General features: G+C 40.3%; 1 protein-coding gene across 6 annotated transcripts in view; it reads right to left on the reverse strand.

Annotated features, from left to right (window-relative positions):
- The window catches only part of GLS (glutaminase), a 116,097-nt gene that overhangs the window by 22,182 nt on the left and 73,557 nt on the right, over positions 1-20,358 (reverse strand). For 5 of the 6 annotated variants that reach the window (XM_067549008.1, XM_067549007.1, XM_067549010.1 and 2 more), the window contains one exon: positions 18,722-18,814. In XM_067549008.1, coding sequence (XP_067405109.1) covers positions 18,722-18,814 — 93 coding nt within the window. Of the gene's footprint in view, positions 1-14,060; positions 17,508-18,721; positions 18,815-20,358 lie in introns of those variants that run through there. The other variant, XM_067549009.1, reaches the window with a different exon arrangement.

Here is a 20,358-nt window from a genome sequence, read left to right on the forward strand (position 1 = left end):
GTTTGGTACTTCATTTTTAGGTCCTGGCATGGTGCTTCAAAGATAGCTGAAAGGATACTGATGCTATGACTGAACTAGTACTGAAGTGGTATTCTGTGACGGCGGAGATTACTAACATGAGGTTCTATTAGAGAATGGTGGTAATGGAGTGAATTTGTAGTGACTTATGATGGACGTTAATGCTGGATTTAGGTATCTAAATCAGTTCTAAAGGAACACAATTTCAGAATAGGGGCTATATGTTCAAGCATTAATAAAACAGTTATTTTAAAAATAAAAATATTTAAAAGAGTCTAATCCACATAGACTAAAGGAGAAGAAATGGTTACTTACCTTACAGTAATTGTAGTTCTTTGAGTTGGGTTGTCAATATGTATTCCATTGTTGGAACACATGCGCCCCACGTGCTTCAATCTGGATTCTTTTGGCCAGCAGTGTCCATTGAGGCCACACCTGCACTCTATGTATCTTCATGCCTCCCACCCATCTGAATAAAGGGTAGGGCAACTCCAACTGTCCCTCAGTTCTTTCCACAATACAGAATTCAGGTGTTAAAGGGATCCGTAGCCGAAGGTAAGAAGGGCCAATAGTGGAATACGTATGGATACATTTCAAAGAAACATTTACTGTAAGTAACCATTTCTTCTTCAAGTGTTTATCCATAAGTATTCCACTCTGTGTGACACACAAGAAGTAAGTAACCTATAACTCAGAAGGTGGTTACTCAGTCTATCAGAATAGTGAAAGGACAATTCTGCCAAAGTAGCCATCAGATCTTGATGCCTCTACTAAGGAGTAATGTTGTGTAAAAGTGTATCTAAACCTATGTTGTTGCCCTACAGATTTTTAAGATTGGAACACTTCTCAAAGAAGCTGCAGTAGATACTTGAGCCTTGATGGAACAGACTGTCACCCTCAAAAGTGGGTCTAAGTTAGCTAATTCAATGCATACTAGGCTCTAGAGTAATTTTCAGTTTCCTTCCCTGGCCCACTGACTATCCATTGTCCATTCATAGCGGCAATTCATAGTCACAAGGCCAGGGAAAGACTGAGAAAGACTCTATAGCCTGGTAGTTAGGGCTCTCACCTAGGATGTGATGTAGAAGACCCAAGTTCAAGTCCCTGCTCCAATGACTGATTATTTATAAAGATGGAAAAGCTTCAACAAGAGAGACTGAGAAAGTCCCATACCACAATATCCCACAGACCAGGAACTAGTGCACTCTCCTGCAATGGGGGAGACAAGATTGAATCCCTTCTCCGCATCAGGCAGAGGGCGGAATTGAACTGGGTCTCTCCCATCCTCGTTAAGTACTCTAACCACTGGACTAACGTTTATAAGGGAGGCACCACAACCACCCATCCCACCCCATCCCCCGTTTTGTGAATCCTTTGCTTGCTTCTGTTAAAATGCCTGAAAGTAGAAATGAAATATTTCATGTCAAAATGAAATTTTGTTTCAACACTACCAAAATGTTTGGACTTTTTCAGTTCCATCTAAATAAATCAGCCAACTTGAAAGAAATTCACTAATAGTTTTGATCACTTCAGAGCCACATGTTTGGGCAAACAAATGATTCATCCAAATAATTTCACCTAGTTCTAATCTAAAATTATATGAAATATTTCATCTCTATGATCTCTAGGTCCCAATGGTCTCTAGTGATGAGGTTCCAGGACCCACAAAAATAAAAAACATATGGTTACGTCAAACAGGGAAATAATAGGAAAAATCATTCAGAAAACCAAGGACTAAAATTTGCTGCCTTGATTACAATGCTGTATTGAACAGTCAATAAGTGGAGGCAGATGGTCTCTTCCTCTGGTACCTCTCTCCTTTTAGGAGATTTAGATGGCCTCTACTAAGCATAATAACTTTGTTTTTGAATAGGTTTGTGGTCTGACTTGATTTTTTCTCAATGCAGGTGTATAAACATCCTAGTGGCCTCGGTGTCCCCCTAGACACTTTTAGTGAGTGCAGGCCTTCATCAGTTTTACTACTAAACAAAATGCATCCCTCAAACGGCAGTTCCTCTCTCATTGTTTGTTCTTCTTTGATTTTCAAGATGGTTGAAGTCAAGAGGACCTCCTCAAGGCAATAGAGGTGGCCTGGTATCTTACTGCTGTATCTGAAGTATTGAGAGCAGCCTAGAAAGAAGTGTGCATCATAAGTTGTGCCTCAGACAAGAGCATTATATTCCTCCCTGTTGTCATGAGGGAGTTTGTCCATGAATTTAGGTACACTGTCCCAATTTAGAACATTTTTCCAATGCAGCCTGATAACTTAGAATTTCTCACCTGTAGACTAGCTGAAGAATAATTTTTGCAGACAAATAAGGTCAAGTCTCTTAGGTTGCTTCTCTGAACATGAATTTTGGTGATCCCAGTTGTCTGGTCATTTTATGGACCACAGCCCCAACTAGCAACCTGGAACAGGGTGCGTGTAGAACTGTTTAAATCTTAATATGGAGACCTGATATCACTGATTAGCCTGCATCTACTTGAAGAGTTTGGCTTGCTCCATAAGGCCCTTGTTTACTGGCATCGCAATCCATGCAAAGATATAAGTTGCCCAGGAGTTTATGAGATTTCTCCTGGGCAACTTCCCCAGGAATTTTGAGTGTGTCTAATACAAGGCATAATAAATCTTGAAATGTTTTATAATCAGGCTTTGTGCTTGCTGACAAGGATACCACCACCGTCTCAACAGGTGAAGAAGAGGAAGCGGATGCTGGAATGATCTGTTCACGAGCCCACAGATCCACTTCTGCACAGTCTGTTCCTGCAGACTGTTCATCAGAAGTAATTGCTCCCTGTGTCTTGAGGGAGGAGTCATAACTCTAGGTGGGGGCTGCAAAAGCTGGCACCCTGGCTGGCTGCAAGCCCCATGATGCCCAACAGGGACAAGGTTGATGGTAGGCCTCTAACCCATAGAGGCCCAGGGGAGTTTTCTCTTTTGGAACTCCTACATCTAAGGTAACATAGTGTGTCCTAGATTTCCTGAGTCACAAAGAATCAAAATGGTCAGGACTTAAAGTGTGTTGAGGATGCCTCCTTGCTACGCTCCAAGGCTGAAGAGGAGAAAGACTATTCCTCTTCCAGAGGTGCAGCTGTCTTAATTGGAGTCCGAGGTGAAAATGGGGGTTCTAACAAGTACTGAAGACGTTATCGTCACCGTAAGTTGAAAGCAGTGGCGATCACGTAGCACTGAGACAGCAAGATCGCTACTTAAAAGCTGTCATCACTGAAAAAGGCAGCATGGCAGACAGGCAGATAGAAGTTGTTGACACGGTGGGTACCAGTGTTGCTGGTATCAAGAACCTCGGTGCTGAAAGACTGGTACGCCAGGCAATACTTGGAGATCAGAGTCAGTTCATACAGAGGCACAGGGACCAGTGCCTGACAGGGTGCCAGTTGGAGACATCTTTGACCTTGAGCTACCCTTAAAAAAAAAAAAAACCAACCACAGGGAGTTCTGCCCCCCCCCCTTTTTTTTTTTTCTGTTAGGACCCAGCGAGGAGGCAGAGATCTGTGCCCCTTACTGGAGAAGTGCTCCTTCCTTCCCTGGACTGCAATGTTTTACTGGTCTTGGAGGACGGTCTCTTCTAGACTTAAGTGCCAGAGCTGTGAGTTGATTCCGAATTCACAGAAACACTTTTTGAAGAGATTTACTCAGCCTTTTCAGCCTCAAACACTCCAGGATCTTAAGAGGGGCAAATAGATATCCCTAACAAAAAAATGAAGAATTAAAACTCTCTGAGAAAACGACCCATAAGTGGCATATCTGTCAGTAATATACCCCTCACCAAGGCGCAACAGGTTCCTTGTAAGCAGCTCTTAAATCCAAGAGAATTCAGCTCTGCCGTAAGGGATGGACCCAGTGCCTCAGAAGTCATACCAGGGAAATAAGAAAAAAATAAGGGTTTGGGTTTGCTATTTTTTTTTTAAAGGGGGAATAAAAACAATTTCTCACACTACAAAAGGATTAATCACACAGAGAGAGAGAGAGAGAGAGAGAGAGAGAAAGAGACTAACACTGCTAAGAATATGAATTTGGGCACATGAGCACAAAGAGTGGAAAACAGACAAGCACTCAAACAAGAGCTTAAGTTTTTTTGTTTGTTTAAGTCTCGAAGCATATATACTACACATGAAACTAGTAACAAAAATTGGTTTTGCCCTTCTCTACCATATTTAGGAATATGAAATCTATTGATTTTAAGTTAAATAATTTATCTCACTCAGAGAATACTAAAAGTCATCTTTAAAACACTTACAAGTTTGGTTAGGCAAGTTCTAGTCTTTTGAAAAATAAGGTCTATGAGTGCTGTAAGACCAAAAATAGTTTTGATGCTGAGTAAGTCTTGTACAAAACAAAAGCTGTCTATGTCAAGGAAAAATTTTTGACTAGTGAATCACATCAACAGGAAGCAAGGAAGATTACCTCTTCAAATTGCTTAGCACCTTGTTCTTAGTTCACATAGTTTTGTTAATAATTACTCAAATCACAAGGGCTTCTAAGTGGTTCTTGATCTAACCTTTCCCTTTTCAAGTAATGTATTTCCAGATCAGAGGCACATACATTTCCAGGTGATACTTATTTTCATTCACCATGCATATATTTTAATAGAATGTAACTTCTTTAAAAAAATGATCATGTAATTTTATTCGCAGTAACATTTCTCCCAAAATTTTCAGAAATCTGATTTAGGGTCAAATGGAAATACAACAAATTATTTTCAGGAAAGCGATCGTGCTTTAGTGCAATGGTGGCGAAAGGCAACCCTCAACCCAGAAGTGCATCATTCAGGGGCAACAGACCTCAGTATGCAGTACTCCATCTTGAACCAAAAGGCCAAACTGCTGGAGTTCCATATGCTTGGCCATGTGCCATGTTTCCAGACTGCTATATTTAATGCAAATAAGGTGTGACGCTGTGGTGCCTGGCAAGGCAAAGTATGGGAACATGCTGCTTAACAGATTGACTTACCTGAACTAAGATAGAATATTGTATCAAGATGGAAAGCCAGGTGGATGCTTGCAAACGAAGTGCACATTATTAATGGTACCCCAGGTAAACTATGTTAACTGTTAAAGACTTATAACTATAAATCCACATCCAAGAAGAGAAAAATAAAGCCAGTTCTTGTCAATTCTTATACGCTAGTAAATATAGAGATTTAAATATGCAGAGAAAGACCTAGATGACTTACAAGGTCACTTCCACCACTCCATGAAAACACTAACAAATGTAAGACTGTATCAATTTCGAGTGACTCTACTGAACTCTAGGAGCCAAAAAGACTAACAAAAATGCAGGAAATTCAGATCTCAGTCTGAAACTATCTCAGTAGTATGCAGTGTGTCAAAAACTGGTAAACTTTAATACAGTTCAATTCACTTAATAGAGACTGAATGGTGGTATCTTAACATTTACGTTTAGGGATAATTTACCTTCGTAGAGTGAGAAAATCAGATAATCAAGTTAATATAACCTGGTCTTCACAGGAAGTATTGCTAAAAACCAGCCAATCATTTACTGGTGGCACTGTTTAGAGTTTGAGAAGACCTGCTTAGATGATCAGAGAAAGGGATTAGAAGAAGATTGGAGAGAATATGTGCAAGTAGTACCACAGAACAAAGATTCAAAGTAATGAAGATACAGGCAGTATATTCTTGAATACTTTGTGCCACCTAGTTCAAGAACAGGTAAGAAAAGAAAAAGACATTTAAAAAGCAGACATTACCACCATAGAACTGACTTGTTTTTCTGTGCCTGCATAAAAAGCAATAATTTCAAAGCTAACAATAAAAAGACTAGCTGTTAATTATACAGAGGGCCCAAATGCTCACATTCATGTCAATGGCTTGACCCTCTCTTCTTTTTTATAAAGGTAACTGCAAAGCAAGCATAAGATAGGACTGTCAGCAGGATACCACCAAACTGAACTTCTAATTTAGTATCTCCAGCAGCACACTCACTCAATCCTCAAAGTTGGCTCAAACCAGAAACGCTAACCCATGACACATCTAATACAGCTAGCCAATAGTTTTTATACTATCCTACAAAGCAACTTCTTCATAATTACCTACAATTGTGATTGATGGGGATGACAGTTCGTTGCTAGTTCTAGATAGAAAAAATTATGTTAAGTAGATTTTGAAAATTTTGAAGTGGAAAAAAAAAAAAAAAAGAACTTAGTTTTAAGAACTAAGAAAAAAAAGTTCCTTCTCTTCCCCCCTCCTTTCCACTGCTAACAGCTATTAATCAGGGACAGTATCTTTAGTATGAGACTAGATAGCATTCCATTCCCCCAATACGATATGTGACATGGTAAGATTAGATGGCTACTGGAAAGTGTCAGAAGGCCAATATATCAGCCCCAGGCTCAGCAAGTCCCTTTTCCAATGGTAGCTGAGCAGGGGTTACTCCAGGTTAATTAACACACCTGGAGCAAATTAAGGCCCACCCTAGGACCCCTCCAGAGAAAGGGTGTGGCTGGAGTTGTGGGAATGAGGTGACCTACCAGAGTGTGTAAGCAGGCAAGATGCTGTCAAGAGCCAGGAGGGTTTAGGAGGAGCAGAACACTGGCAGAAGAGAACCCTGCAGGTACAAAGACTGGGGGAGGGAAACCCTGCCCGAAGAGAACAAAGGACTTCTCCCAGGTCTGGAGGCCTAACGGAAGAGACCCTGCCAGAAGGGAAAGATTGAACTGGACATTTGGTTTGGGCACTACCATGCCCAGTGGAGCTGTCAAGGGTCAAGAATCTTCCCTGGCAAGGATGCCAAGAAGGACCCGTCTGGGCAGGGTACGGACATCCAGGGTACATGGACAGCGTATGGATGGTCAAGGGGTACAGGGAAGTAACCCAGGGAAGCTAGCAGCTATCCTGAAGCCACAGAGCGAGGCTGCTACTTATAGGGTCCCTGGGTTGGGGTCTGGAGTCGAGGATGGGACTGGCCCCCCGCACCCCACCGGCCATTCACTGAAGGGGCAAGAGCCCCAGCAAAGAGGCAAGGGCTGGTGAGAACCAGAGACAGGACCGGGAGCCAGCAGGGAGCGGTCATCTTAGAGAGGCTGTATTAACCACCCCCTCCACTAGAGAGTGGAAGAACACTAAAGGGTGAAGTAGTTCCCTGGCCTACCACTAGAAGGAAGTGCTGGACCCACCGAGGAAAAGCTTTGTCACAGATACTAAAATTTTAGTTCTCCAAGAGACTGTCCATAAATTCCACTCTTGGAGTGCATTTGAAACACCCTTTTTCTTATTTTAGTATAGTAAGAGCATTTCTTCTCTTCCTGTAATCCTTTCCTGATCACACTCCCTCCCAGGTACACAACCCCCTGTATGCAATCCAAGATGGCAGAGCCTAAGTCACCAGGTTTCCTAATCCACCCATACTGTGATGCAGCCATGCCAGTGAGTGACAGACATACCTGATGCTTATTATGCCAGGGTCAGAACCATATGCCGGCATGCTGCTCTATTTGTAAATCTTTCTGTAAAAGGACCGAAAAGCAGGGAGGCAAAGCTTTCTCCTTTCTTCTATTTCTCTTTGGGAGATCAATGCAGAGAGCTTCTGTCCCAGGCAGACCCTCTGAGAAACCAGTACCAGGCCCTTCCAGTGCTTTGACTAGCCTCGACACCAGTCTGAGTGCCTCACATAACCCCCCCACAGCCACACCGGTGAAGGAATGGGGATGGAAAGCATCTCTTAAGACTTTGTGAAGTCTTAAAATGGCGTCCCATACCAAAGCTTCAGTAACAAAGTCACAATTGGGACCAATAATCACATGCAGCTGCAAGGAGCACACTGCCATTGACACACTGGTACTGCCTACATCAGTGCCAAGCACCTCAGCGTCAGCCAGGATGCTCCTGTGTACTACTGTACCATGACCCTCAGCACCAGTCAGATCTTTGGCACTGGCCCCCCATACGACATTGACAGACTCTTGCCAGATTGGTACATGATCACACCTATGACTGGGCTCTGGATAGTCATCATAAGGTTCTCTTTGGTGCTGAATTTAAGGTAGAGCACACCAGAGAGAGGGGCTTTGGAGTTGGAAGAAAATTACTCTCCACTCCCCCTCCAAAAGGCCCATAGCAGAGCCTCCTCACCTGGGCTCCACTCCTCACCTCCATGGGTGGTCAAGATTATGACAGGGATCAATGGACAAGACTCCCTTAGGAGGTCTCCCTCACACAGAGAACTGCCCTCCTAATACCCACTAAGGTGCCCTTCACACTATTCATACCAGCCATGGCCATATTGGTCCCCCTGGCAGGTAGATCCATACTGAAGGCAACCAGCCCTGTTCACAGCATCCAGAGCCAGGTCTCTCTCTAATTGATCCCGATTGGTAAGAGGGAGAGGAAGAGTTTAGATGGGACAACAGATCCCAAACAGGACCTGACCAACACACCATATCACCCTCCTCACGAGATGAGGCAGTCAGCTAAAACTCTTCTGCATCTGCAGATGAACTGACCGTCTTCCAAGATCTACTTAATTGCTTAGTGGAAACATTACGCATCCTTTTGGAAGTGGTCCAGGAAAAGCAACACAGACTGCAGATGTCATCAGGACAAATGGCTATGTCAATCAATGGCACAGTCCTTGAGCCTTCAAGAACCATTTTGCACACCCCAGCATCCATCCCAGTTACATCAAAAAGGGTGGACAGGAGGTACCAAGACCCTGTCAAGGGATCGGAGTACTTTACCTATGCCTCACGCCTGGTACACTCATGGTCCAAGTTGCCCACAGGAAGTCCAAGCAACTAAAGGACAAAGTGCAACTCCCTCTGAGAGAGATGCTAAGAGACTAGATCTCTTTGAAAGGAAGGGCTACTTGTTGGCTAGCCTGCAGAGGCAAGTAACCACTTACTTAGCGTGTCTTGCCAAATATGATTGTTACTTTGGACAGTATCACATTTATTGGGTTCCCTGGAAGTTCTCTCTCCTTTAGACTGGTGGACAGATCTCACTAAAATATGTAACAGAATACCCTTTTCACAGGTGTCACCAAAGTGACTCCATCCAGGTCACCAGAGACGCCATCCAAGGGCTGGTAGCACACACAGACCAACTGAAGATTCAGGGTCCTTCTGGGACCACTCTACACACGTTCTTAAATTCAGTGATATCAGACTGGCTTGCAAAGCTTTCTAACCCTGATCAGGGTTCTGAAAATACAAGTACTCATGGACAATACCACAGCAATGCATTATGCCAATTGGCAAAGGGAAGCCAGATACTTCCCCTTTATCAGGAAGCTACAGGCCTCTGATACTGGTATTGAGCATTGTGTTACACTCATGGCTCTTCATCTCCCAGGATTCCAAACCCCATTAGTGCATCAAGGTCCTTCTGGAAGTCTTCTAAAAACAGGGGTCCCACAAGTGGATCTGTTCATGATGAGCCAGAACAGCAAGTGCAAACAGTTCTGTTTCAGACAAGGCATGAGCCCAGGTTCACAGTCTGATGCCTTTTTATTCCCCTGGACTCAGTCTGTGTGCTTTTCCTTCTATCCCCATGATACTAAGGCTGCTGAGGAAATTAAGGCAAGATGCAGGTCACATCATCTTGACAGCATCAATGAGGGATAGACAGTTTTGGATCTGGTGTTCATTGAACTGATCATTACCCCACCAGTCCTGTCAGATTTAGTCTCACAGATGGGTCCTTCATCCAGACTTGATGATATTGCACCTGACCACCTGAATGACTGCTATGGAAAGAAGCTACTCCTTGGTGCACAAAAAGACATTCTCCTTCACAGCAGGAAATCCTCGACCAGGCTGACAGAGAACCTCTTCCACTTGGCTCTATATCTGGGCAACATGGTGCCAGCTCTTCCTTATATCTGTCATACACGACTGTTTTGTTTGACACACTCTGGACTATCCCCATAACTTGATATGGGCACAACAAGTGGAGATATCCACTAGTCATTCCCAATTCAACATCTTTCCATTTTCTCATGCCCTATGGAATTTCAATTTCTCAAGACGCTCACATTTGTGTCTTTCCACCGGACAGGAACTACCCACATCATGGGAAGTCAATTTGGTACTAATGGAACTGACAGATGGTAAAGAGGTTCAGACAGGGGACCAATCAATTAAGGTTGCTTTCTTCATAACCATCATATCACCTAGAAGGATAGGGGAAATTCATGCCCTCCTGCCGAAGGCCTGCCACATACAATTTTCCACAAGGACAGAGTCATCCTCAGGCCTCACTTGAAGTTTCTGCTTAAGGTGATGTCCAACTTTCACATCAATCAATCCATTCGCCTCTTGGTGGTTTTTTTTCCTGAAACCTCACTCCTCCCCAAGTGAAGAGAAACTTCACACACTATTAGAGCATTTGTATTTTTATTTAGACAAAACTAATCTGTTCAGATGTATGCCCAGCCTCCTCATGGTGTTTTCTGAGAGGGTTAAGAAACACTTGATATTACTGAGACTGCATCTTCGTCTAGATTAAGGCATGCTTGATAAATGAGGCCCACTGGTGCCGACAAAGGTTTTACTATCCTTTACCAGCAACTCATCTTAGACATGACAAACTCACTACCTCAATATACCACCTTCATGGTATTTATCCATGAAGGTTAGCATATGAGGTCTCTACTGAAAGCTTGAAACTTATTGATAATCACTGTGAGATGTGTGTAATATTTATGGACAAAAGAAAATATATTGAAAATTATGCCCTTAAGGTCTTGGAGTGAAAGTGGGTAACTAGGAAATCATGTCTCAGTGATGGCCCATTCAAGTAGGAGGGAGTGGTTACCTTTCTCTGGCTAGCCAATTATGTAATGTATTGCTTAACTGTCTACTGCTGCAACACCACAGAAAAGTCAATGGACAACCATCAAAGACAAAGTATAATCATTGAAACCTCTTGGAGGTAAAAAGGGAATATTGAAACAGACAGGGGATTGCTCTGTCTGTGAATTAGGATGAAAGACTGATTCGGTATATGACAAGATGAAGAAAGACATTCTGCACCATTACTGAGGAGACATCTTGTTGAGCTAGGATGTTTCATGAAAGATTGAATCCTAGTTCCTGAGAAGCCAGCCAGCTCTGCAACAGACAACTCTGTTGAGGGGAACCTATTTCATTAGATAGGAAAAACTAACAAGTGTAGGTCTGAGTTTATGTTTTATTATTTTGTTTTATGGTAAACATTTGTTTCCATCACTCTCTCCTTTTCAGTGGAACCTCTACTCTTTCTTAAATAAACTTTATTTTGTTTTACTGTAAGTACTCTCAAGTGTTGTGCATTTTACAGGAGTAATGATTTAAGGTAAAACTGGTAAACTGGGATACACTGTTCCTTTGGGAGCAGTGGATCTGGGATTTCTGTGAGTAGCCAGTATCAGGGGATGGATATCACAGGGGAACAATTCAAAGGGACTTGGGCACAGAGATGCACCCCCTTGTTAACCTGTTAGGTGAAAACAGGATTGACATAAACCAGAAGAGTGCTTGAGTGGCTGAAAGGCTCGCAGTGTTAGGGAGCTAAATTAATACCCAGCCACCACAGGTAAGACTCCTTCTCACTAAAGGCAGGGGGGAACAAGATGACTCTCAGTCCTGGGGACCCTGAGAACTGTCACAACATATTACAACCAACTCAACAAAGACCCATTTTGACAGGTTAGGGCTAACTCTATGCATGCCCAGGTGGCTTCCTTGGCCTGCCTTGCAAATGTCCCCATTTCAGAAATATTCAGAACTTCAAAATGGCTTTCAGACCACACCATTGTATCCCATTATTCCCCGGTGCAAGCCTATAGGTCAGATGCAAGCTTCAGCAGTGTGGTCCCTACAAGCACTCAAGTAGACCTTTGCTCACCCACCTCCTAGCTTGCAACAGTGGAATCTGAGTGGACAATCACTCAAAGAAATTATGGTTCCTTTACAATAATCATAGTTCAAGATATGCTGTGCACAAAGATTCTACATTCAGCCTTCTGTTCCCATTAACTGGAATCCTACTCTCAGGATTCTTATTGGTGAAGGAATCGAGCATGAGCTGCTGCCTCCCTGCTCCTCTGCTATGGGAACCGAGATGGTGTGAGGGGCACAGGCATGGCCCCAAATCTCATGCACATATGCACCAAATGTAAAATATGTCTAGACAGCACATTTCAAAGAGCTACCATTACTGTAAGGTGGCTGTAATTTACCAGATTTCCACCAGATTTTCAGCTTCATCAACACTTCTGAAGGTAAGTTATTTCATCTTTTATTGCAAGACGTTTGGGGCAGAGATGTCTTTTTTGTTTTGTAAAGTATCTAGCAAGTTTTAGGCACTTCATAATTACTACTGCTAGGCCTAAGGAGTTCTACAGCCTTTTGCCATTCCAACAAGTAGCCCAGATGTGGAATGTCCTATGTGATATCTGGATTCCTAAACAAAACAACAGGACAAAACATGCACTGAAGATACAATTGACTATGCATGTTAAATGGTTCTAATAAACTCAAATATAATTATAAAAAACAGTTCAGGTTTCACTGATGAACATTAACGTTTTTAAATCATGGATTCAACTTTTTAAATAAAAAAGACAAAACTTTGCACTGTTTTGCCCAATGTAAACCAAATTAAAAAACAAAACAAAACCAAGAAGACTATAGCATTCTAGGTATTAGTTAGAAACAGACAGAACATTACTATTTAAATGATAAAGATCATACTTGAAGTACTGTGCATTACTAATCAATGACATGTATGTATCAAGACCTGAAGTAATGAGAGCAATAATATTTTACAGTGTAGATGAGTAAATATTTGGGTGATTTAATGTTTTTCATTCTTCTACTGGCTTTTTCACCATTCCCTTTTTTCCAGCTTCCACTTCACAATACACAACACCCCTCCCCCACAACAAAAATTATTTTAGTAGATAAAAAGGCACATATTAAAAAAAAAAAAAAACAGAATAAAAGGAACACATAGACCCTTTAAAGTTAGTGTATTTGTAACCTCTTCCTCCTGCCCCAGAGCTATACCCCTCTTTAACTTTCCTCATCTTGTTGATTGAAGAAGACTAAAATCTTCTGATCATGGATTTGTTTTATTTACATTTGGAAAAAGTCCAGCACAGTTCTATTCACTGTGTTATAAAAAAATAATTTTAAAAAGCATGTTGTAAGTAACTACAGCTTATAAATTAATTTGGAGTAAAACTATATTAATTATTCTCTCTCTCAAATCCACTCATCCACTCCATATTTCATGCTTATTTTCAAAGGACAAAATCCTGTCTCAGAACCATTCACATTATGGATCTCCATTTAATATCCTGCACTCAGTCTCTGAGTGCAATTCCATTGGCATCAACAATAATTTTGTTACAAAGCGTGTAGAATATACCAAAAGAACCATAGTGCTCATTCAAAAGTCAACTATTGCCTCAAAATGCTGCAAGTATCACTACCAACCTATTTAAACCCCAAATCAACCTACCTTTAAGATGTTAAGATGCAGTGTGGAATATTTTCTAGATTATAAGTAAGGTTTAACACAAATTATTCTTTGCTAATTTTAAAAAATGATTATTGATAGCTACAATGTATTAGTTTGACCAAAACCAATACGCTTGCTTTCCCAACTACTTTGCCAGGCCACAAATACTGAACTTAAATTCTATCCTCAGAGCCATGTAGTTCCAGAATGAAAGCAATGATGCCGTTGTATAGGCAAAGTAAAAACACAATCATATTAGCTTCTGCTTTTTAGAAAATATGTGGGAAATTGAAGAGAACCATGACAAATATTTTTTATTATTTTCAAGCTTCTAAGATGGTATTTCTAACAAAAAGAAAAAATAAGAACAATTTCATAAAATGTAGTTGAGAGATTCTTTAAAGTGTTTTCAATTACTGTTTTAACTAACTCATATCATCCACCATATCTATTTTAAACCAAGATCAAGTTTCTGGAATATGTTCACTATCTTATCTTGGTCTCAAAAAATGTGTTTGAATGGAAGTTGTCCTTCACTGATAGAAAAAAATACAATCAAATCTGATTAAAATAAATTTATTACACAATACAAAAATAAGCCTGCTGGACAACAAGATACATAAACAACATACAATGCAAATGAATAATGGAAAACAAGACAAGTAACTTAAAGAACTGAGCCAAAAGATATAACACAAATGCAAAAATGAAGTTTAAAAAAGCCTTTACATTTCCAATGAAATGTTAATGATCTGACAAAAGAAAAAACAAACAGCTCAAATGCTTGAATATCAAGAACTGGTAAAGCCATGACACATATGAATACTAAATCCTTTATGTGCTCAGAAATATCTTCAATCAAAACATTTAATGATTAACCCCTACCACCACATTCTTTAGGACCCTGCTCACAAAACATACAAGTGTACAGGAATCAACATATTGGATCAGGCCATGGTCCAACTAATTTCGTAACCTGTCATCAATAGCAGCCAGTACCAGAAGCATCTGAGGAGAAGCAAGAAACTCTGGAATGGGCAAGTTATGAGATAAACTGGCCCAAAAGAAAGTTTCCAATTTATCCCCAATAGTTAAAGGTTGGCTTAAGGCCTGACGTACGAGGATTTACATCCCTTCCAAAACTTAAAAAACAAAACACACTAGAAAACCCCAAAACAACTCTGGACATTCTTGTTATCCATATAAATGTCTAATCACTTTTTGAATCTAGTATATTTTGATTCCTGTCACATTTACTATGTATGACTTGCCTCCTCTTCCCAAAACTCCATGTGTAATTTACATACCTAAATACTTAAAGCTTTGTGGGTTACTATTTTAAGATCTGAATCCAGCATAAACAATTGCTCCAGCTTGAGCTTAGTTTTAAAATTAGTTCCAAATAATGTGAAATCAGCAAAGAATGCATTTAGAGGTAGGTAAACCCTACCCTATACAGGTACACCTTCATTTTAAAATACATTCAACATGAGTTCTTTTCACTACAGCGCAGACACTGTAGGCTCCATACTATAATCCTTCTGAATGTTCAATACAAGTTAACACATTTCAGCACATTTGAGGTGCGCCTATGCAGAGTTTTGCTTGCAGTATCTCTGTAACCACTGTTTTACCTTAACTTTCTTATTCCTGTAAAATTGTTGATTTCCAGGAGATTTAAATGATCCTTAATTATCCATCCCTTGCTCTTACCTCACTGTAAGCCTTGACAAATGTAAGCAAAACATCTGGGATAAAATTATATGCTGAGTTTTCATTCAGTATTTTATGCCATTTTTCTGAAGTGCACTTAATAGTATCTCCTGCATTATTCTACTAGGATTTCAAAGACCACTGTATGTTAATCTTCTGAAGAGGTTTGCCTAAGCAATTCTATAATCATAGACTTCAAAGGCAAATAGCCCCAATAACCTTACTAGGAAAAAAGTGTAATGTATTTCTACAAAAAGATAATTTGGACTCACTTGCAAAAGTACTTATTTATCTAACATCTTAAACTGTACTTTCACATTTATGTGAGAGTTGTACTTTTAAGCTATAATAAATCCTTAATCAAGACAGACTTCTTCATCACAATAGGCTATACATCTTGCTTTATGTATTTTCTTGTTTTATAAGTACCCAAGTAGTTTTACAGTCTATTTCTTCTTTGTAATGATTCTGACTAAATCTACACTACACACCACTTTCAGCAGTTTGTAGGGCATCTGCAGCTACATACCACAGTGAAAAATAGGCTGTGTTCATACTGTGGTGTGTAGCTACGTCTCAGTGACAGGCTCAGACAGAAGGGAGACAGCTAAAGTTTCAGCAGTTCCTCGCAGCTGGAGCCTTTCACTGTGGAGAGGAAATGCTCTGGTAAGCTGGAAAAGGCTTAGCTCTTCCTCCACCAGAGTCTTTCCTTGTGGCAGGAGAAAGCTCCAGCAGCCAGCCACTGGCAGAGCCCCCCCACTGAGGGAGTCTTTTTCTGCAGAGGGTAAAGGCTTTGGCAACAAGAAAGTAGGACACTACACTACTAAAAATATCAGTGTGGACAGGAAGGCACACCTTGGGCAAGTAGAGACCAAGTAGAGTATGTACTCACCTACTGCCCTTCAGGTCGGTCTTTCCCCTACTAGTGTACGCCGTGCCTCACCGGTGACAGTTATTTATACCCATTCCAGGGGACCTATGTGGGCACGTGTGCTATATGTCGCCGAGAGTGGTGTGCAGTATAGACGTAGCCTTAGTATATATAGTTAATTCAGAGCAAGACAAGGTGGATGAGGTAATATCTTTTACTGGACCAACATCTGTTGGTGGAAAGGACAAACTTTCAAGCGTCACAGAGCTCTTCTGCAGATCTGGAGGAAGAAACGGCTCTGTGGAGCTCAAAGCTTTTTCCTTCCACCAACAGAAGTTGGTCCAATCAAATATATTAATTCACCATCTTAGATGTCTAATATCCTAGGACCAACAAGGCTAGAACAACACTGAAGTACTGTTTGCATTCAGTAAGACTTACTTTGTAAACACAGTTTTAATAATCCTTACCAATTTCTGTTACTCTGAATATATTTTCTCTTCATCTCTCTCTCTAAAACTAAGATTGCTTACATTCACTAACATAAAAGTGGAGTGTAGTATTATTAGAAAGGTAGCCTTATGAGTCATAGGTGGGAGGACAGCTCCTAGTAGACCACTCAAAATACTTCAGTAAGAAATCCTCCTTTTCCTAACTTAGCTAATTATGCAATTAGAGCAGCTTTGCAAGATAGAAAGCTACTTGCTCTTCTAGTAATCAAAAATTTAAAATGATTTGGCTAAAAAAGAATACAATTTGGTAATTTACTTTGCTTTCTTTGGCTAACATGGTACCAAAGGGATCTAATACATTTTGTAAGTTACTCTGAAAGAAAAGATACAGATGCTAATGTCAATACTCACAATTTGTTTCTGTTTCAGGTATACCTACTTGGGGATTCATCATCTGACTGTATTTCGGTGTATTGTTTTACTTTATGTTCTAGATATACTACTTGCATTTCTCCGTTTCAGAGGACATTACAAAATCTTCCCACAGCCCTATAAAGTCCACCTTTAATTAATTTATAAATTCTCAAATATATCAAAGTAGGTATCTTTTAAAACAGGAACTATGAAAGCTGATTGACAGGTTTTTTTAAAATGTCAATATTCTATTTTTGGTATAGCATATACAGTATTTACACATACTAAAAGAAAAAGAGTTGATATATAACCAAAAATATCAAGGAAACAAAACAACTGAAGTTGTTTAATCTAGAAATGCTTGAGGGCTTCTAAAATGAAGAACTTTATGAAACTAGAAACCCATTCCTTTAGTTTTGCTCTCCCCGACCTTCCATTCTATATACTACGGTTCTGGAGATGTCCTCGTTTGACTCAGGTGACACTTTTTTCCAGATTGTGCTTTTCAAAGCAAGTTCTTGCTGGAGACTTTCATAGTCCAATGGTCCAAAGGAATGCTAGTTGTTCAAGCAACATACATTATTTATTAGTGTACGTGTAGAAACAATCTGAGTGTTACTGATATTTTGCAATTAATGTCAATAAACCGTCAACTTCCACCCGTCTCCACTTCTTGACATTTTATTACAAATAGTTATGATCTATGTTCCAGCTATACACAGAGTTCAAATTCCATATCAGATAGTTATCAAAGAGAAATGTACATGCAAATGAAAACATTAAAAAAAATCTTTCATGCTACTGTTATCTTCCCTTTGGGAGACTTTCATAATACCTGTAAAATCCTTAAGGAAAACCTTTCACTATTCACCTCCTACCCTCAAGCACCCATAACACATCTATTATCCTTTAGTACAAAAGAAATGGAGTGACTCTCTTCAGAGCCTTAAAACAGTACTCCTTAGTAAGGGGCACTAATCTAGAGTAAAATGAGGCCATCTTCCCAGCCACACATAAGTACTGAGTGCACTGCCACTATAACTCTTTGCAGTATGTCTGCACTTTGAGCTGGAGATGTAATGGCAGCTACAGCAGACATACCCACACTAGCTAACTGAGTTAGTGCACTGAAAATGGAGAGCAGCTGTGGCAGCATGAGCAGCAGGAGGGACTAGCTGCCCGGAATACAACCCCATCTGAGACACCAGGCACGTAATTGGGAAGCTAGCTCTTCTCACCACTGTGGCTATGCTTCCATTTTTAGTACATTAGCTCAATGAGAGCTAGCGCAGGTATGTCTTCTCGAGCTGGATTTTACATCTTCCAACTCAAGAGTAGGCATACCCTGAGTCCTCTGATTTCAGTGACATCAATGTGAAAAATAATGACCCCAGATCTCATGCACAGCAGTACAGAACAGAAAGACTAAGCCACCCGTTGGCCAAATTTTTATTAAAAAGCAAGCAGAATAGTAAAATTCATCCTGAATACTATTGAAATACCATACACCCACTCTAGCTGGGAAAAGGAAATGCTTAAGTCTTTAGCAACTATGAATCTTACACAAAATCTTGTAATTGTTTAACCCCATCACACATATTACAGACTTGGTTAGAAATAAATTGTGCTCTGGTGAAACTAAACTGATAAGCTTATCTTTAAGTTTTGATGCAATACATGTCATTGACCAGTTTTATGTTTACAGATGAACCTTACATTTTTCAGCTGATGACTATACAAATTAGTCATAAAAAGAACATCTTTAGCTTACCCGCTGATCGCCACCTTCTCTACGAGGATCAAGCTTCTTTGCAAAGTGCCTCAAGTTATCATAATTATGGAAATTGCACAAAGAAACCAGATCCTGAAAACAATAAAAAAGAACCTACATCACTGTTTGCATACTTTATGGTTTCGCTCACCTGAGGTTATTAATACCAACACTTCAAATATTTATGCTTCACAACAACCACGACTTACTTGGCTAAGTTCCTGACTTATATGAGAAGCCTCTTGTTACTCTCATAAACTGCTGTTCCATACATTAGTAAGACAGACATATTTTTATCAGATTATAACAGTTAAGTTTTTTTTCATAACTGAATTACTGGTGGTATTTTGAAAGAAAGCTAACATTCCAATATTTCACTGCACATATATTATAGCATTTGATTCTATAATGTATGCTTCACAAAGACTTGCAGGGTGCTGTATCACAGTAACATATAAGACCTGTGCTAGAGAACTGAACTATGAAGATTCAATGCGACAGTTGATCTTCATTAAATTAGAATCACTGCAGGAAAAGACATTCAGAGGTACTACAGCATGTCGCTTTTCCATGCTGTTGCAGTGTGAAGAACAAATTTTTATCTTTATCTATTTATTTTGCAGCAATGCGAAGGTTGCCAGTATATTCGTTATTAGGTCTTTCTTTATTAATAACAGTTGTTTTTAAAAACAGTTTGATTTTAACTGGAAAGCAAACACATCTAGACTGAAAAATAAAAATAAACGTAATATATTGCCACACATCCCTGAATGGGTTGTATGCAACCGATCTAGAAGTCAGGTGAATATAGTACTCTAAACATTGCACAATGCTCTCAATATTGGAGTATCCTTTTGTTTAGAGCAGTACGTGGATCAGAATGCAGTCATCGACTTGACAAAAGCTTCCGATACGGTCAACAGATAGGGTCTATGGGCTATTCTACATAAACTGAGCTGTCCAAAAGGATTCATACAAATCATCTGTCTGTTCCATGACTACATGACAGTGCAAGTCCTCTCCAGTGGTGACTCTTCTGACACATTCAAAATCTCAAAGAGAGTGAAGCAAGGCTTCATACCTGCTCCAGTACTGTTTAATTTGTTCTTTGCCCATGCGGTCTTCAGACATGCCACAAGGGACTTGGCTCAGGGGATATACATCCACTACTGATTGATGGCTCCCTCTTTGATCTTCAAAGACCCAATGCTAAGACCAAGATGCTGGAGAGACTTCTAGTTGAGGCACTTTTTGCAGATGGCTGCACCTTGATGACACATAGACATGACGACTTTCAGGTCATTGTTGACAGGTTTTCTGACGCATCCCAGCTTTTTGGCCTCACCAACAGTCTTGGTAAAACAGAGGTCTTGTTCCAACCAGCACCTCATTCCAATGCCCCAGCACCAGACATCTTCATCCAAGGCAAACAGCTGAAAAATGTGGATCGGTTCAACTATTTGAGCAGCACCATCTCGAATGGCGATTCCCTGGATAAGGAAATTGCCTCCAGAATCGGTAAAGCTAGCCAGGCCCTTGGCTGACACTGAACAAATTCCATAACCAACACATTTGTCTCTCCACCAAATTGGAGATCTACAGTGCAGTGGTTCTAACATCTCTCCTGTGTGGATCTG

The sequence above is a fragment of the Emydura macquarii genome, unplaced genomic scaffold, assembly GCF_026122565.2.
Source record: "Emydura macquarii macquarii isolate MOO-44397 ecotype Brisbane River unplaced genomic scaffold, CSIRO-AGI_Emac_v2 contig_1253, whole genome shotgun sequence".
In the NCBI taxonomy this organism is placed as follows: domain Eukaryota; kingdom Metazoa; phylum Chordata; order Testudines; family Chelidae; genus Emydura; species Emydura macquarii.